This window comes from Suncus etruscus, chromosome 16 (assembly GCF_024139225.1).
Source record: "Suncus etruscus isolate mSunEtr1 chromosome 16, mSunEtr1.pri.cur, whole genome shotgun sequence".
Lineage (NCBI taxonomy): Eukaryota > Metazoa > Chordata > Mammalia > Eulipotyphla > Soricidae > Suncus > Suncus etruscus.
The window spans coordinates 82,912,178-82,929,992 of NC_064863.1; the positions used below are offsets into that span (position 1 = coordinate 82,912,178).

General features: G+C 41.9%; 1 protein-coding gene across 2 annotated transcripts in view; it reads left to right on the plus strand.

Moving 5' to 3' along the window:
* Positions 1-17,815, plus strand: part of SMARCAD1 (SWI/SNF-related, matrix-associated actin-dependent regulator of chromatin, subfamily a, containing DEAD/H box 1) — a 105,475-nt gene that overhangs the window by 7,658 nt on the left and 80,002 nt on the right. For both annotated transcript variants that reach the window (XM_049789977.1, XM_049789978.1), the window contains exon 2: positions 4,596-4,773. In XM_049789977.1, coding sequence (XP_049645934.1) covers positions 4,596-4,773 — 178 coding nt within the window. The remainder of the gene's footprint in view (positions 1-4,595; positions 4,774-17,815) is intronic.

The following is a 17,815-nucleotide window of genomic DNA, read 5'->3' on the forward strand; positions in this document are numbered from 1 at the left end:
ACTGCTATGCCACTGCTTGTGCCCCTTCTCTTTTTCTTCTATATTGAGAAGTTAGTGAGTGATGATAATTAAAGGTCCATATTGGTCTCTTGCTGTTTTATCATTTTATATGCATGCATTTGAGACATTAGTTACATTTATTGGTAAGATCTGTTTTTAAAAAATACCTTTCTGGGGCTGGACCATTGGTAAAGCAGGTAGAGTGCTTGCTTTGCAAATGGGTCAACCTGGGTTTCATTTTTTGTTAGTTTGTTTGTTTTGTGTTTTGGAGCCACACCCAGTGATGCACAGGGGTTACTCCTGGCTGTCTGCTCAGAAATAGCTCCTGGCAGGCACAGGGGACCATATGGGACACCGGGATTCGAACCAACCACCTTTGGTCCTGGATCGGCTGCTTGCAAGGCAAACACCGCTGTGCTATCTCTCCGGGCCCTTGGGTTTGATTTTTAAGTCCCACAAATGAAGGAGATCATTCTGTATAATACATAATTTCATGACTAATTTCATTCAGCATACTGGCATTCCAGATAGACCTCCATACATTCCTGCCAATTGTAATTCCTGATAGAAGAACCAGGAGTAACCCCTAAGTGGGTATATCTCCCCTTTTTTGTACGTCCCCTTTCCTTGTCCAACATTAATAGCAACCTAAAATCTGGCAAGGAAGGGGAAAAACCTTAAGTCTTTCCATGTCTAATCTTAGGAGATAAATTAAAATTACTTTGATTACTTTAAGATTAATTACTTTAGGGGCTGGAGAGAGCACAGTGGTAGGGTGTTTGCCTTGCACGCAGCTGATTCATGACAGGACTGTGGTTCAAATCTGGGAATCCATATGGTCCCCTGTGCCTGCCAGCAGCAGTTTCTGAGCTCAGAGCCCGGAGAAATCTCTGAGCGTCATCGGATGTGACCCAAAAACAAAGCAAACAAACAAAAATGATTAATTACTTCAATCTTGCATTCAGTTTATTTTTATTAGAACTTCAGATTAATCAGAGAGGTAGTTTATAATTCCTATTCATAATTCAGATTTGAATTCTAGGTTGTCCATTTTGTTGGCATATAATTATTCATTGTCATCTCTTAGGATCTTTGTATTTTTGTGCTCAGTTTTAACTTTCTAATTTTAAGTTTGCTTTCTGGGTGAGCCTAGCTAAATGTTCGTTTTTTATCAAAGAATCAACTCTGGCTTCGTAGATCTTTTCTATTAACTTTTTAGTTTCTATTTCTGTTCTTTGCTATTTTCTTCCTTCTAACTCTGGGCTTTTTGTTTTTTAGAGTCTTGAGTTTCATACTTCAGATTTTTCTTTTCTTTTTTTTTGAGGGGGGATGGAAATGGTGCAGGGCTACACCAGCTTTGGGCTCTTCACTTAGGAATTACTATTGGTAGTGCTTGGGGGACCATCCAGGATCTGGGAATCAAACCTGGGCCAGCTGTGTATAAGTGTCCTGCCTGATTTCCTATCTATCATTTATAAACTGAAGTTACTTGCTGCACTTGGAAAGTTTTAGTATGGGGATGGGAAGATAGTACAGGGGTAAATGTGCCAGCCTTTCACACAGCCAATCCTTGTTCTACCAGTGTCACTAGATGGTTTCCTAAACCTCACCAGGAGGGATTCCTGAGCATAGTTAGGAGTAATCCGGAGCCACTGCTGTGTTTGTCCTAAAAAAACTTGATGGTTTGCAATTCTGATTTTATTTGTCTCAAGGACTTTTATCCTTGGCTTTTGGGTCACACCCAGTGGTGCTTAGGGGCTACTCCTGCACTCCGAAATCGCTCCTGGCAGGCTTGGGGGACCATATGGGATGCCAGGGATCTAATCCGAGTCTGTCACTACTGCTGTGCTATTGTTCTGGCCCCTCTCAAGGATTTTTTTTATTTTTCTTTCCCTCTGTTCCATTTTAGTAGCATGTTGTTTAATCACACATTTGTTAGTCTTTTTTTTTTTTTTCTTATACTTGTTGGGAAAGATGCTTGATATGGTTTCTAAGACTTTTGTATTAGTGGTGCTTGGAATTTACACCCAGGGATTCACAGATACTAATACATCCCTAACTCTTTTAATACTTTATGAAATCCAGAGGAATGGCATGGTGGCTTAGCATACCTGCCTTGTAAGCACATGGTTGTGAGTTCAAATTCCTAGTGTCCTACGTGGACCATTATGATTCTGGTGGTTCTGCTCTTTGATCCTCAGTGGTAGCATTGGTGTATGATCTAGTAATATATGGGGGTTCCAGCACTGCAGTCTGGATGGATCAGAAGCTCCCAGGGTGTGAGTTCCAGTGGGTATCACGCCCTCCACTCAGAACATGAGTGTTCACTCCAGCTGCAGAGCATAAGTATAAACCTCAATTAAGGTAAATGAATACCCTATGGGGGTACACAGCTTGTGTACACGCTCATGGCAGCAGCAGCCTCTGCTAGAACAAAGGGCAGGGGAATAGGAGGAGGAACAGAAAAGTGAAAAATAAAATTTGTGGGGAAGAGCTGATCAGTGCTCAGGAGCTGATCTTTTGGTTTGGGGCCACATGTGGCAGCACTCGGGTGACTCCTGGCTCTGTGCTTAGAAATCACCCTGGCAGGCTCGGGGGACCAAATTGGATGCTGTGGGTCAAATTCAGGTCGGCTGCTTGCAAGGCAAAGGCCCTACCTACTGTGCTATCACTCCAGCCCCTTGACTATCTGTTCTGGCAGTGCTGGGAAACCATAGATCAGGAGTGGCGGACAGGATTTTGACCCTCACTCAAAATGACAAAATGCAATATGTATTTAAGATATTATTGTTAAAATGAGATGCTTTTGTGTGAGTGTTTGTCTGTTTTGGCAGGTCACTGCGTAGTGTGGCTCTCTGACTCTCACAGTTTAAAATTTGGCTCTTTGTGTCGAACTTGTTCGCCACCCCTGCCATAGATGGTGCTGGGGATGGAAGTAGGTTGACCATGTACAAGGCCTTATTTATCCCTTGTGCCCTTACACTGTCCTCCCCACAATTTTTATTTTGTTTTGTTTTGGGGCCACACCTGGAGGCACTCATGAATTACTCCTGGCATTGCATTTAGAAGTTACTCCTGGTAGGCTCAGGGGACCATATGGGCTGCCAAGGATCTAACACAGGTCAGCCAAACAGAGATAAGTCACACTTGCAAGTCAAATGTCCTACCCACCTTACTATCACCTCACATCAGCCCCTCCCATGTTTTTGAAAGACTGAATTCTAAAACCTGTGATAGAGAATATTCTATGTGCCCTTGAGCAGAAGAATGTCTTCTCAATGGAATGTCTGTTACAAAATTCATTTGTCTGACATGTCATTTAAGACCAGTGTTTCCTTCATTCCCCTCTGCTTTTTGAGCCACATTCAGTGATGCTGAATGGCCTTTTGTCTTTATGTAAAACCCCTTGTCTCTTAATCCCTGAGCACACTGGGTGTGGCCCCCAAACCAAACAAAACAAACAGATTGCATTTTCTACTTGTTTGTCATAGTGAGCCCTTTTTTATAAGTCAAATGGCCTTACCTTTAGGTTTTTTGTTTGTTTGTTTTGGGGTCACATCTAACTCCTGGCTCTGCCCTCAGAAATCACTCCTGGCAGGCTCAGGGGACCTTATTGGATGCCAGGGATTAAGACCAAGTAGGCCACGTGCCAGGTAAATGCCCTACCCACTGCGCTGTGCTCAAGCCCTGTACCTTTAGGTTTATATGTGTTTCTGTAGAGTTGGTGCCGTTTGTTTGCAGCTTAATAAAGTGAGTCTATAGTATTATTGTCCAGTTGCTTGAACTCAGAGTTCTTGCTTTACCAGAAAACTACTTTCCATTCTGAATGAGTGACTGTTTTGCTTTGTAGAGTATTTGTTATAAAGGTATTTTGAGGGGTCAGAGCAGTAGCTCAGCAGTAGGGCGTTTGCCTTGCACTTGGCTAGCCCTGGACAGACCTGGGTTCTATTCCCAGCATCCCATATTGTCCCCAAAGCCAGGAGCAGTTTCCTAGTGCATAGCCAGGAATAACCCCTGAGCATCACCAGGTATGGCCCAAAAACCAAAAATAAAGAAAAGGTTTTTTGAGAGGTGAAGTTGTGAATCTACTTTAGTATACTGAATAACATATTATGCCACTGATTTATGACCTACAGGTTTTTCCTGAAAATCTGCTTATAATCTTATGGATTTTTGTGTTAAAAAGTAGTAGGCAGTGGTGGGAGTGATAGTACAGCAAGACCAATGTACCCAGGTTTGATCCCTGGTGTCCTATATGGCCCACAAAGCCTGCCAGGGTGAACCCTCAGTGCTGAACTAGGAGTAAACCTTGAGCACCATCAGATACAAAAGATAATAATGGCACAGGATCAAAGTAATGATACAGGGATTCAGTCACTGGCCTTGTATATGGTAACCTTAATTTGATTTTAGCAGTTAGGAGCAGCTGCATATCAGTACTCCCTTCTTCATCCTGTCCCTGTGCGTGCCACCCCCATGACCCCCTGTGTTTAGGAATTTTTGATGAGTGAAGGTAAGAGATTTTGAATTCCTGATTATGCATTTTAGAATGATCATTCTGAGTTATAGATCAAAATTTCCTTTTTTTTTTGCAGAAGATTCTAGTGTTCCAGAAACTCCAGAAAATGAAAGAAAAGCAAGTATATCATATTTCAAGAGTCAAAAAGGAATACAGTATATTGATTTATCTTCTGATAGTGAAGATATTGTGTCTCCAAATTGTTCCAATACAGTTGAAAAGAAAAATCTCAACAAAGACACAGTAATTATAGTGTAAGTTATTTAGTTTTTTTAATTTTATTTCTATATCTTGAGTATGTTTTTGGTTTTTTGTATCTTGAGATACATTTTGAGAAAAGTAAATTTGAAATTTTTTGTTGCCTCCCCTATTTCTTTTGGGTTTTGTTCTGCTTTTTCCTAAATACGGTCTTGGTTATTTTACCTACAGAGAGGTACTATGTGTGTATTCTGGATGGTAGTGATTTTCAGTAAAATGTTTAGCAAGAACAGATTTTAAGGTTTTTCGGGGGGAGGGGGGAGTTGGGTTTTTGGGTCATACCCGGCAGAGCTCAGGGAACACTCCTGACTCTATACTCAGAAATCGCTTCCTGGCAGGCATATGGGATGCCGGGAATTGAACCACCGTCCTTCTGCATGCAAGCAAACGCCCTACCTCCATGCTATCTCTCCGGCCACTTGAGTTTTATTTTTGATGCGTGAAACATGCCTATTTGTAATCTGGGTTTATTCCTGTCTCGTGCTCAAGGATCACCCCTAGTGGTACTTAGGGAACCATTTGGTTTACCAGGGATTGAACCTGGGTCATCTTCATGTAAGGCAAGTACAATGCACCCTGAACTATCTCTGCATTCCCCTAACAAATGGACTATTCCAAATTCAGAAATACCAAATAATATTGGTACTAATACTACTAACTGATACTAATAATAACTAATATAGCCCATATTTTAATTTTACTAGTTAATTCCAACAAAATATTGGTATGTAAATACGAAATGTACCTTAAATTATGAACTAAGGTAACAGTTGATTCATTGAGAAATCCTGTTGGAGCTGGCGATTTAGTACTGTGAGTAGGATGTGTGCCTTGGATGAGATTGACCTGCTTCAATCCCTGGCACCACATAAAGTACAGCTAGGAGTGATCTTTGAGCAGAGCTCGCTGGGACACAAAATAAGATATAGCTTAAAAAGGAAACTTTGTAATAAATATGATTATATTAGCCAGATGTATATGTTTAGATATGTAGTTGTTTTACTTTGTAGTGTACAGTCCATTTCTTGTTTTAGGTAAAATAATTGAAGTACAATTTTATCAACTAGTATTAAATTATATTTTGATCAGTCTCATATTAGTTACCACATTCTTTTTTTTTTTTTTTTTTTTTTTTTGGTTTTTGGTTTTTGGGTCACACCCAGCAGTGCTCAGGGGTTATCCCTGGCTCTGCACTGAGAAATCGACACTGGCAGGCACGGGGGACCATATGGGATGCCGGGATTTGAACCACAGTCGTCCTGGAAGTAAGGCAAACACCCTACCTCCATGCTCTCTCTCTAGCCCCAGTTAGTTAGCACTTTCTTAATCCAATTTAATAGTTTCTTATATTTTGTTTGTTTTGGGATCACTCCTGGTGGTGTAGATAATTGGGTGCTTTCTGGTGACTATAAGGGGTCTTTTGTTTTTGTTTTAGGGCCACAACCCACAACCAGTAACCACTCAGGGGTTACTCCTGGCTCTTCTCAGAAATCACTCCTGGCAGGCTCGGGACCATATGGTCAGAGGCATGCAAGACAAATGCCATATATGTTGTGCTAATGCTTCGGCTACAGGGGTCTTCCTCTTTTTTATTTTTAATATTTTATTTAAATACCTTGGTTACGAACATGATTGTGTTTGGGGTTCAGTAATATAAGAGAACACCCCCCCCCCCATCACCAGTGCAACAATCCCACCACCAATGTCCCAAATATCCCTCCTCCCCACCCTGCCCCCACCTTGTACTCTAGACAGGCTTTCTATTTTCCTCTAAGGTTCTCATTGTTAGGATAGTTCACAATGTAGTTATTTCTCTAACTAAACTCATCACTCTTTGTGATGAGGTTCATGAAGTGGACTGTAACTTCCAGCTCTTCTCTCTTTTGTCTGAAAATTATTGCAAGAATGTCTTTCATTTTTCTTAAAACCCATAGATGAGCGAGACCATTCTGCGTCTTTCTTTCTGATTTATTTCACTCAACATAATAGATTCTATGTACATCCATGTATAGGAAAATTTCATGACTTCATCTCTTGATGGCTGTATAATATTCCATTGTGTATATGTATCACAGTTTCTTTAGCCATTCATTTGTTCAAGGGCATCTTGGTTGTTTCCAGAGTCTGGCTATTGTAAATAGCACTGCAATGAATATAGGTGCGAGGAAGGGATTTTTGTATTGTATCTTTGTGTTCCTAGGGTATATCCCTAGGAGTGGTATAGCTGGATCATATGGGAGCTCAATTTCCAGTTTTTGGAAGAATCTCCATATCGATTTCCAGAAAGGTTGAACTAGATGGCATTCCCACCAGTAGTGGATAAGAGTTCCTTTCTCTCCACATCTCCGCCAACATTGCTTGTTCTCATTCTTTGTGATGTGTGCCAATCTCTGTGGTGTGAGGTGGTACCTCATAGTTGTTTTGATTTGCATTTCCCTAATGATTAGTGATGTGGAGCATTTTTTTCATGTGCCTTTTGGTCATTTGTATTTCTTCTTTATCAAAGTATCTGTCCATTTCTTCTCCCCATTTTTTGATGGGATTAGGTGTTTTTTCTTGTAAATTTCTGTCAGTACCTTGTATATTTTGGAGATTAGCCCCTTATCTGATGGGTATTGGGTGAACAGATTCTCCCACTCAGTGGGTGGCTCTTGTATCCTGGGCACTATTTCCTTTGAGGTGCAGAAGCACCTATAATAATAGGGAAGAAATGGACATTAAAAAAACAACCCCATTCACATTAATGCCACACAAACTCAAATATTTTGGAGTCAATTTGACTAAAGGTGTGAAGGACCTATACAAAGAAAACTATAAAACTCTGTTCTAAGAAATGAGAGGACACATGGAAATGGAAACACATACCCTGCTCATGGCAGGTTTAACATCATTAAAATGGTAATACTCCCCAAAGCCTTGTATAGATTTAATGTGATCCCTCTAATCTAAAGATACCCATAACATTCTTCAAAGAAGTGGATCAAGCACTTTTAAAATTCATTTGGAACAATAAACACCCTCAAATATCTAAAGCAATCATTGGGAAGAATAATATGGGAGGCATTACTTTCCCCAACTTTAAACTGTATTACAAAGTAATAATTATCAAAACAGTATGGTATTGGAATAAAGACAGACCCTCAGATCAGTGGAATAGGCTTGAATACTCAGAGAATGTTCCCCAGACATGCAATCACCTAATCTTTGATAGAGGAGCAAGAAATCCTAATGGAGCCGGGAATGCCTCTTCAAGAAGTGGTGTTGGCACAACTGGCTAGCCACTTGCAAAAAAGCGAACTTAGTCCCCCAGCTAATACCATGCACAAAGGTAAAATCCAAATGGATTAAAGACCTCGATATCAGACCTGATACCATAAGGTATATAGAACAACATGTAGGTAAAACACTCCATGACATTGAGACTAAAGGCATCTTCAAGGAAGAAACTGCATTCTCCAAACAAGTGAAAGCAGAGATTAACAGATGAGAATATATTAAGCTGAGAAATTTTTTTTTTAAACTTTATTTGTTGATTGATTAATTGGTTGGTTTTTTGGGCCACACCCAGCAGCGAGCTCTCAGGGCCTCTCCTGTCTCTGCACTCAGAATTCCCCCCCCCCACCTCTACCCCAGGCTCAGGGACCATGTCTGATGCTGGGAATCCAACCCAGTCCATCCCAGTTGAGCCACAAGCAAGGCAAATACCCTACTGCTGTACTATCTCTCAGACCCAGTGATCTTTTTTTGTTTTGTTTTGTTTTTGTTTCTGTTTTGGTTTTTTTTGGGCCACACCCTGTGACGCTCAGGGGTTACTCCTGATTATGTGCTCAAAAATTGCTCCTGGCTTGGGGGATCAATGGGACTCTGGGGCTCTGGGGGCTCAAACTGCGATCAACTTTATTTTGAAAAAAAAAAATGGAGTCCCTTCTGCTCCAAGTTTCACATTCCCTCCTCTTCTCTTGGACCTGAGTTAAATCTTTGACTCCTCTTGTGGTTCCTCCATCCCAGTCCCTATCTAACGGCACATACTTGGACCTTAGCAGCATAATGATCTTAACTGCACTTACATGAGCCTGAATAAAACTGGTGAGGAGATCCTGTGGAGCATAATCAGAAACCTTAAATTTCTCCTAAGGAGAGGGGTCCCTGGGGTGACAGTTTGACCAACAAACCCTTCATCCACAGTCTGGGTAAGAGTCCATAAGGAAGATCAGGCAACTTGGTGTGGATCAGGCAACTTGGTGTGGCCAGGTAGCTTGTGGTAGGCTCTATGGAAATAGGTTTGTGAAGACTTAACATGGGGCTTTCACCATGTGGTTTCTACAAAATGGCGTTTTTCCTTGCTCAGAATTCGGGCCCCAACATTATAGCAAGAAGAATGCTCACTATTCTTGGCAGACTTTTAAAAATTATAATTAACAGTTACCAATTTAAAAAAAAAAACAACAAAAGTTTTTAAACTGAACCTTAATGATCTTAGATTCTTAATTATTTTCTTTAAAACCTTTATCTTGGGGGCCGGGCGGTGGCGCTGGAGGTAAGGTGCCTGCCTTGCCTGCGCTAGCCTAGGACGGACCGCGGTTCGATCCCCCGGCGTCCCATATGGTCCCCCAAGAAGCCAGGAGCAACTTCTGAGTGCATAGCCAGGAGTAACCCCTGAGCGTCACAGGGTGTGGCCCAAAAAAACCAAAAAAAAAAAACCTTTATCTTTTCTTAGTCCATATTTTTACCTTCTTCACATTATTCAAATTTACTCTACAAATTTCCTTCAGTTTTATTTGCAACCAACTGCCTATTCTTTCCCAGAAATTCCCCCTTTTTCCCAGCATTAAATCCACATGTTAGTCTTCTTGCATTACCACATATTCTTTTTAAAAGCTATGGTCCTTTTCTATGTCTATAAGCGTTTTATGTTAAAATTCCTATATACCAAATTAACAGAATTCTTAAACCAGTAAAAAAAAATGCAAATTCTCTTAAAAGGGTTTCCCCCCTTTTTTTTTAAATTTTCAATTAAGAGAAATTATAATTTCCGAAGTATGATCTGTCCACTCAATTTTAATTAATTTGTCCCCCCCCCTTTTTTTTGGTTATTTGGGCCACACCTGTTTGATGCTCAGGGGTTACTGCTGGCGAAGCGCTCAGAAATTGCCCCTGGATTGGGGGGACCATATGGGACCACGGGGGATCGAACTGCGGTTCTTCCTTGGCGAGCGCTTGCAAGGCAGACACCTTACCTCTAGCGCCACCTCGCCGGCCCCTGTTCCCCTTTTTTGTAACTATTTTAGGCATATCATTTAGCAGTTTTTAAAAAATTTATCTCATAAACTCTTTCTGCTTTATTACTAATTATAAGTCCAAAAGAGTTTACTGCAAAACAACCCTTTTGATATCTTTTTATCTTTAAAAATTCAAATACCAAATTTTATGACAGCACTCATAATAAATTTTTAAATACCAATGATCAAGGTACTTACATTTTATAAGATTAATGATGCAACCTTAGTAAATGAGAAAAAGGCATTGTACAATTAAGGGTAACTATTGCTTTTTAGAATTCAACCACCATAGCAACTTAAGTTATAAACTTTAGAGATACTGACTACGACTGAGTTTTACTCCAATATTTTTTTTTGTTTTTTTTGTTTTTTTGGGGGGGAGGGGTTTGGGCCACACCCGGTGGTGCTCAGGGGTTACTCCTAGCTATCTGCTCAGAAATAGCTCCTGGCAGGCATGGGGGACCCTATGGGACCCAGGGATTCAAACCAACCACCTTAGGTCCTGGATTGGCTGCTTGCAAGGCAAACACCGCTGTGCTATCTCTCTGGTCCCATTTTGACTCCATTTTTAAAAGGTTTGCAGATTATTCAGATACCTAAAACTTTTATTCCCTTTATTTTTCCCAATTAGAAAACAAATTGCTAAAATTACTTACATCTGACAGGACTAGGTTGTCCCCTATTATATTTACTAAGGACATGTAAAGCATTTTCACCTTTTAGATCTTAAGATTGCATTAGATACCTGGCTGCAGTACAGTTATAAAATTTAGCTATCTAAACTTAGCAATTTTAGCAATATTAAACACTCAAAAAATGCGTCAGTACTCAGCCATAAGTATAGCAAAGGCATAATACAATTCTAACACACAATTTGAACGAGATTACAAATTAACACAAAATACAAACTGATGAGCAAAACGAGTAAAAAGCAAATTTTTGCACAGCACAATATGAACAGACAATTTAAACAAAAAAAAACACAGAACACACACACACACACAAAGATCTGCATGCTTCACATCACAAGCTTCACAATTTCCTGAGGCCTCTTATCAATAGGTCTTAATAAATTTCTCATGAACACTGGCTCGCTAGGTACTTTTTTGATTCTGCCTTTTGGCTGGGGTGATAGACTACAAAATTCGAACTCCCCAGGACAAAATCATCCTCCGGCCAGTAAGGAGAGTCGAGTTTTGCTATCTGTACCCCGCCACCTGCCTTGCAATTTCTTTTGAATTCAAGCCACATTCCATCAACACTATGGAGTGACACATACACACACGGCCAAAAGCAAAAGCAAGCAGCATGGACAAGTCAAACAATGTTACAGACACTGATACAAAAATCAGACAGTGTTTCCTCCTGGGTACTAGAGGACACTAGCAAAATAACCAAACGCGAGGGCCTTGTCCCTAGAGGCTCACGCTCCCCAGGGCCTCTCACCTTAACTACAAATGGGCAATCTCTACAAATGCGTCCTTGAGGCCTGCAAATCCGCCTGAGGTGTCCCTCAGGGTTGAGACGTCTGCCAGCTGCTGCCAAGGGCCCTTTCCTTGGGGGCTCACGCTCCCCAAGGCCGCTGACCTCAATGATCACTGTACCTGCCGGCCATTCCAAATTCCAAATTTTGGCGCCTCTGCTCACCCCAAGTCTGGCCTGTTGGCGTCCAAGGGAGCATGGTTACCGATCTCGGTGGGACCTCCAAATGATAAAGTTGGGAACTCCACACACACCCTTCTGATGACTCCAAGAGGCAGAGACCATGCAAAAACAAGGTTTTTTTTTTTTTTTTTTTTTTTTTTAGTTTTTGGGCCACACCCGGTAACGCTCAGGGGTTACTCCTGGCTATGTGCTCAGAAGTTGCTCCTGGCTTGGGGGACCATATGGGACACCGGGGGATCGAACCGCGGTCCGTCCAAGGCTAGCGCAGGCAAGGCAGGCACCTTACCTCTAGTGCCACCGCCCGGCCCCACAAGGGTTTTATTTATTTACAAGCAAGCAGGGGCTCCCCCAGAGGACGAGAGAGCCCCAACCAGATTTAACAAGCCTTTATATAGCTTTCACAGTAGGTGGTTCATTTGACATTTGCTCAGTTACATTTTTGCAAGATTTAGATAACCACAAGTCAAAAGGTTTGCAACAGTCAAAATGTCAAGGGCAAGTTCTTGGGATTAAGGAAGGGGTGGGGTCCTCCTGAAGCTCAACAGTTAAAATGTTTTTTTGGGGGGCCTGGAGAGATAGCACAGCGGTGTTTGCCTTGCAAGCAGCCGATCCAGGACCAAAGGTGGTTGGTTCGAATCCCGGTGTCCCACATGGTCCCCCGTGCCTGCCAGGAGCTATTTCTGAGCAGACAGCCAGGAGTAACCCCTGAGCACCGCCGGGTGTGGCCCAAAAACCAAAAAAAAAAAAAAAAAAATTCTTTTACCTTACAAAAGATTTAAGGAGATAGGTAAAGGTGGGCACAAGAGATAGTACAGTGAGTGAGTTCTCACCTTACATTTAGCCAACCTGTGTTTGATTCCCTTGGCACCCCATATGGTACTCTGAGCACATCTAGATATGATCCAAACAATGAAAAACTTAAAAATAGGGGCCAGCGAGGTGGCGCTAGAGGTAAGGTGTCTGCCTTGCAAGCGCTAGCCAAGGAAAGGACCACGTTTCGATCCCCCGGCGTCCCATATGGTCCCCCCAAGCCAGGGGCAATTTCTGAGCTCATAGCCAGGAGTAACCCCTGACCATCTAACAGGTGTGGCCCGAAAAACCAAAAAAACCCAAAACAAAAAAACTTAAAAATAAAAGAAAATTAGGTAAAAAAGGACTTGTTGTTTCTTTTATTTTTTTTTCTTTTCTTTTGGATTTTGGTTTTTGGGTCACACCCGGCAGTGCTCAGGGGTTACTCCTGGCTCTACACTCAGAAATTGTTCCTGGCAGACTCAGGTACCGTATGGGATGCTGGGATTTGAACCACCATCCTTCTGCATGCAAGGCAAACGCCTTACCTCCATGCTATCTCTCTGACCCCAGGACTTGTTTCTATCAGTGAGAAGGGATTTTGCTTTGAACAGTTCAGCTTTGAGATTAGTGAAAATACAAAGTGTTTACTTTTCTTCTAGTTCCTAATTGTTTATTTAGGTTTTGGGGTCACGCCTGGTGGTGCTCTGGGGTTAGTTACTTTTGGCTCTGCACTCAGAAGTTTCTCCTTGGCAATTTGGGGTGGGGGCGTATGGGATGCCTGGTCAGCTGCATGCAAGGGAATTGCCCTACCCGTTGTGCTATCTCTTTAGCCCTTAGATCATCATATATTTTTTATTTTATTTTTTAATTTATATTTTGTTTTTTGGGCCACCCCCGGCATTGCTCAGGGGTTATTCCTGTCTATCTGTTAAGAAATAGCTCCTGCAGGCATGGGGGTCCATATGGAACGCCAGTGTTAGAACCAACCACCTTAGGTTCTGGATCAGCTGCTTGCAAGGCAAATGCCGCTGTGCTATCTCTCCCCTTTTCTTTTTTTTTTTTTTTTTTTTTTTTGGTTTTTGGGTATATTGTTATTTTTACTTGATTTTGTTTTAAGACCATAGCCAAAAGTGCTGCCTTTACTTCTGACTCTGTGCTCAGAAATTACTCCTGGCAGGTTCAGGGTGCCAGGGATCTGGCAAAGTTCCACCCTCTGTGCTATTGTTCTAGCCCACTTGTTTTATTTTTATGTTTGGCTTTTGGGTCACACTCAGCTATGCTCAGGGCTTACTATTAGCTCTGCACTCAGGGATCACCCTTGTTTGTTTAGTTTTGGTGCTCAGGTTATTCCTAGTTCTTCTCTCAGAAATTACTCCTGACAGGTTCAGGGAACCACAAGGGATGTTGGGGATTGAATTTAGCCAAGTGTGCAAGCCAAATACTGTATACGCTCGAGCCACTAATTTACCCTAAAAACTGGGAAAACTTAGTACTCGAGTCTAAGCTGAGGTAGAAACAGCAGCACCCACTGGTAAATTTCAAAAATAAAAATATATACCCAAAACAATTAAAACAATTACAATAGTTGAGGAATCAGTAAATAAACAATTAAGTAAATAAATAATGATTACATTTACAATACAGAGTTGTTTGATATACTGAATACAAGTAACCTACCATATTAACCCTTAGTATTTAATGGCAACTTGAAGAAAGTGAATAAACCATTTAAGACAGTAAAGCTTGCTAAATAAATGGTTAAAAATCCAGAGTCCTTGGGGGCTGGAGAGATAGCATGGAGGTAAGGCATTTGCCTTTCATGCAGAAGGTCAGCGGTTTGAATCCGGCATCCCATATGGTCCCCGAGCCTGCCAGGAGTGATTTTGGAGCACAGAGCTAGGAGTAACCACTGAGCGCTGCCGGGTGTGACCCAAAAACCAAAAACCAAACAAAAAAAACCCTGAGTCCTTATACTCCAAAACCCCAGATTATAAGGATTCAGAATTTATAAACATTTTTTACATGACTTTACCTCCTTAAATGGGTTTTTCACTTAATTAAACTTGCCATTGAATATTTTGGGTTCAGCCACGTACCTCTTCAGCTCAGCCAGGAGTTATGCTCAGCTTGACTTACGGACTGAACCGAAGAACTGCCCTCCAGCAGATGGCCGAAGACAACTGGAGACTACGTGCATTTGATTTGGCGTGTGTCACTGAATCAGATAACCTGTATGACCTGAGTATAAGCCAAGTTAGGGTTATTTGGCACAAAATTTGTGCTGAAAAACTCGGCTTATACTCGAGTATATACTGTATCCCACTTGTGGTATTGCTCTAACACATAGGGATCACTCTTGTTACTGTTCAGGGCACCGTGTGGGATGCTGGGGACCAAAGTTGGGTCTGCAGGGTGTAAGGCAAATCTCCGACCCATGGATTCCTCATTTTATTTTATTTTATTTTATTTTATTTTATTTTATTTTTTTTGGTTTTTGGGCCACACCCGGTAACGCTCAGGGGTTACTCCTGGCTATGCGCTCAGAAGTCGCTCCTGGCTTGGGGGACCATATGGGACACCGGGGGATCGAACCGCGGTCCGTCCAAGGCTAGCGCAGGCAAGGCAGGCACCTTACCTCTAGTGCCACCGCCCGGCCCCACAAGGGTTTTATTTATTTACAAGCAAGCAGGGGCTCCCCCAGAGGACGAGAGAGCCCCAACCAGATTTAACAAGCCTTTATATAGCTTTCACAGTAGGTGGTTCATTTGACATTTGCTCAGTTACATTTTTGCAAGATTTAGATAACCACAAGTCAAAAGGTTTGCAACAGTCAAAATGTCAAGGGCAAGTTCTTGGGATTAAGGAAGGGGTGGGGTCCTCCTGAAGCTCAACAGTTAAAATGTTTTTTTGGGGGGCCTGGAGAGATAGCACAGCGGTGTTTGCCTTGCAAGCAGCCGATCCAGGACCAAAGGTGGTTGGTTCGAATCCCGGTGTCCCACATGGTCCCCCGTGCCTGCCAGGAGCTATTTCTGAGCAGACAGCCAGGAGTAACCCCTGAGCACCGCCGGGTGTGGCCCAAAAACCAAAAAAAAAAAAAAAAAATTCTTTTACCTTACAAAAGATTTAAGGAGATAGGTAAAGGTGGGCACAAGAGATAGTACAGTGAGTGAGTTCTCACCTTACATTTAGCCAACCTGTGTTTGATTCCCTTGGCACCCCATATGGTACTCTGAGCACATCTAGATATGATCCAAACAATGAAAAACTTAAAAATAGGGGCCGGCGAGGTGGCGCTAGAGGTAAGGTGTCTGCCTTGCAAGCGCTAGCCAAGGAAAGGACCACGTTTCGATCCCCCGGCGTCCCATATGGTCCCCCCAAGCCAGGGGCAATTTCTGAGCTCATAGCCAGGAGTAACCCCTGACCATCTAACAGGTGTGGCCCGAAAAACCAAAAAAAACCCAAAACAAAAAAACTTAAAAATAAAAGAAAATTAGGTAAAAAAGGACTTGTTGTTTCTTTTATTTTTTTTTCTTTTCTTTTGGATTTTGGTTTTTGGGTCACACCCGGCAGTGCTCAGGGGTTACTCCTGGCTCTACACTCAGAAATTGTTCCTGGCAGACTCAGGTACCGTATGGGATGCTGGGATTTGAACCACCATCCTTCTGCATGCAAGGCAAACGCCTTACCTCCATGCTATCTCTCTGACCCCAGGACTTGTTTCTATCAGTGAGAAGGGATTTTGCTTTGAACAGTTCAGCTTTGAGATTAGTGAAAATACAAAGTGTTTACTTTTCTTCTAGTTCCTAATTGTTTATTTAGGTTTTGGGGTCACGCCTGGTGGTGCTCTGGGGTTAGTTACTTTTGGCTCTGCACTCAGAAGTTTCTCCTTGGCAATTTGGGGTGGGGGCGTATGGGATGCCTGGTCAGCTGCATGCAAGGGAATTGCCCTACCCGTTGTGCTATCTCTTTAGCCCTTAGATCATCATATATTTTTTATTTTATTTTTTAATTTATATTTTGTTTTTTGGGCCACCCCCGGCATTGCTCAGGGGTTATTCCTGTCTATCTGTTAAGAAATAGCTCCTGCAGGCATGGGGGTCCATATGGAACGCCAGTGTTAGAACCAACCACCTTAGGTTCTGGATCAGCTGCTTGCAAGGCAAATGCCGCTGTGCTATCTCTCCCCTTTTCTTTTTTTTTTTTTTTTTTTTTTTTTTGGTTTTTGGGTATATTGTTATTTTTACTTGATTTTGTTTTAAGACCATAGCCAAAAGTGCTGCCTTTACTTCTGACTCTGTGCTCAGAAATTACTCCTGGCAGGTTCAGGGTGCCAGGGATCTGGCAAAGTTCCACCCTCTGTGCTATTGTTCTAGCCCCACTTGTTTTATTTTTATGTTTGGCTTTTGGGTCACACTCAGCTATGCTCAGGGCTTACTATTAGCTCTGCACTCAGGGATCACCCTTGTTTGTTTAGTTTTGGTGCTCAGGTTATTCCTAGTTCTTCTCTCAGAAATTACTCCTGACAGGTTCAGGGAACCACAAGGGATGTTGGGGATTGAATTTAGCCAAGTGTGCAAGCCAAATACTGTATACGCTCGAGCCACTAATTTACCCTAAAAACTGGGAAAACTTAGTACTCGAGTCTAAGCTGAGGTAGAAACAGCAGCACCCACTGGTAAATTTCAAAAATAAAAATATATACCCAAAACAATTAAAACAATTACAATAGTTGAGGAATCAGTAAATAAACAATTAAGTAAATAAATAATGATTACATTTACAATACAGAGTTGTTTGATATACTGAATACAAGTAACCTACCATATTAACCCTTAGTATTTAATGGCAACTTGAAGAAAGTGAATAAACCATTTAAGACAGTAAAGCTTGCTAAATAAATGGTTAAAAATCCAGAGTCCTTGGGGGCTGGAGAGATAGCATGGAGGTAAGGCATTTGCCTTTCATGCAGAAGGTCAGCGGTTTGAATCCGGCATCCCATATGGTCCCCGAGCCTGCCAGGAGTGATTTTGGAGCACAGAGCTAGGAGTAACCACTGAGCGCTGCCGGGTGTGACCCAAAAACCAAAAACCAAACAAAAAAAACCCTGAGTCCTTATACTCCAAAACCCCAGATTATAAGGATTCAGAATTTATAAACATTTTTTACATGACTTTACCTCCTTAAATGGGTTTTTCACTTAATTAAACTTGCCATTGAATATTTTGGGTTCAGCCACGTACCTCTTCAGCTCAGCCAGGAGTTATGCTCAGCTTGACTTACGGACTGAACCGAAGAACTGCCC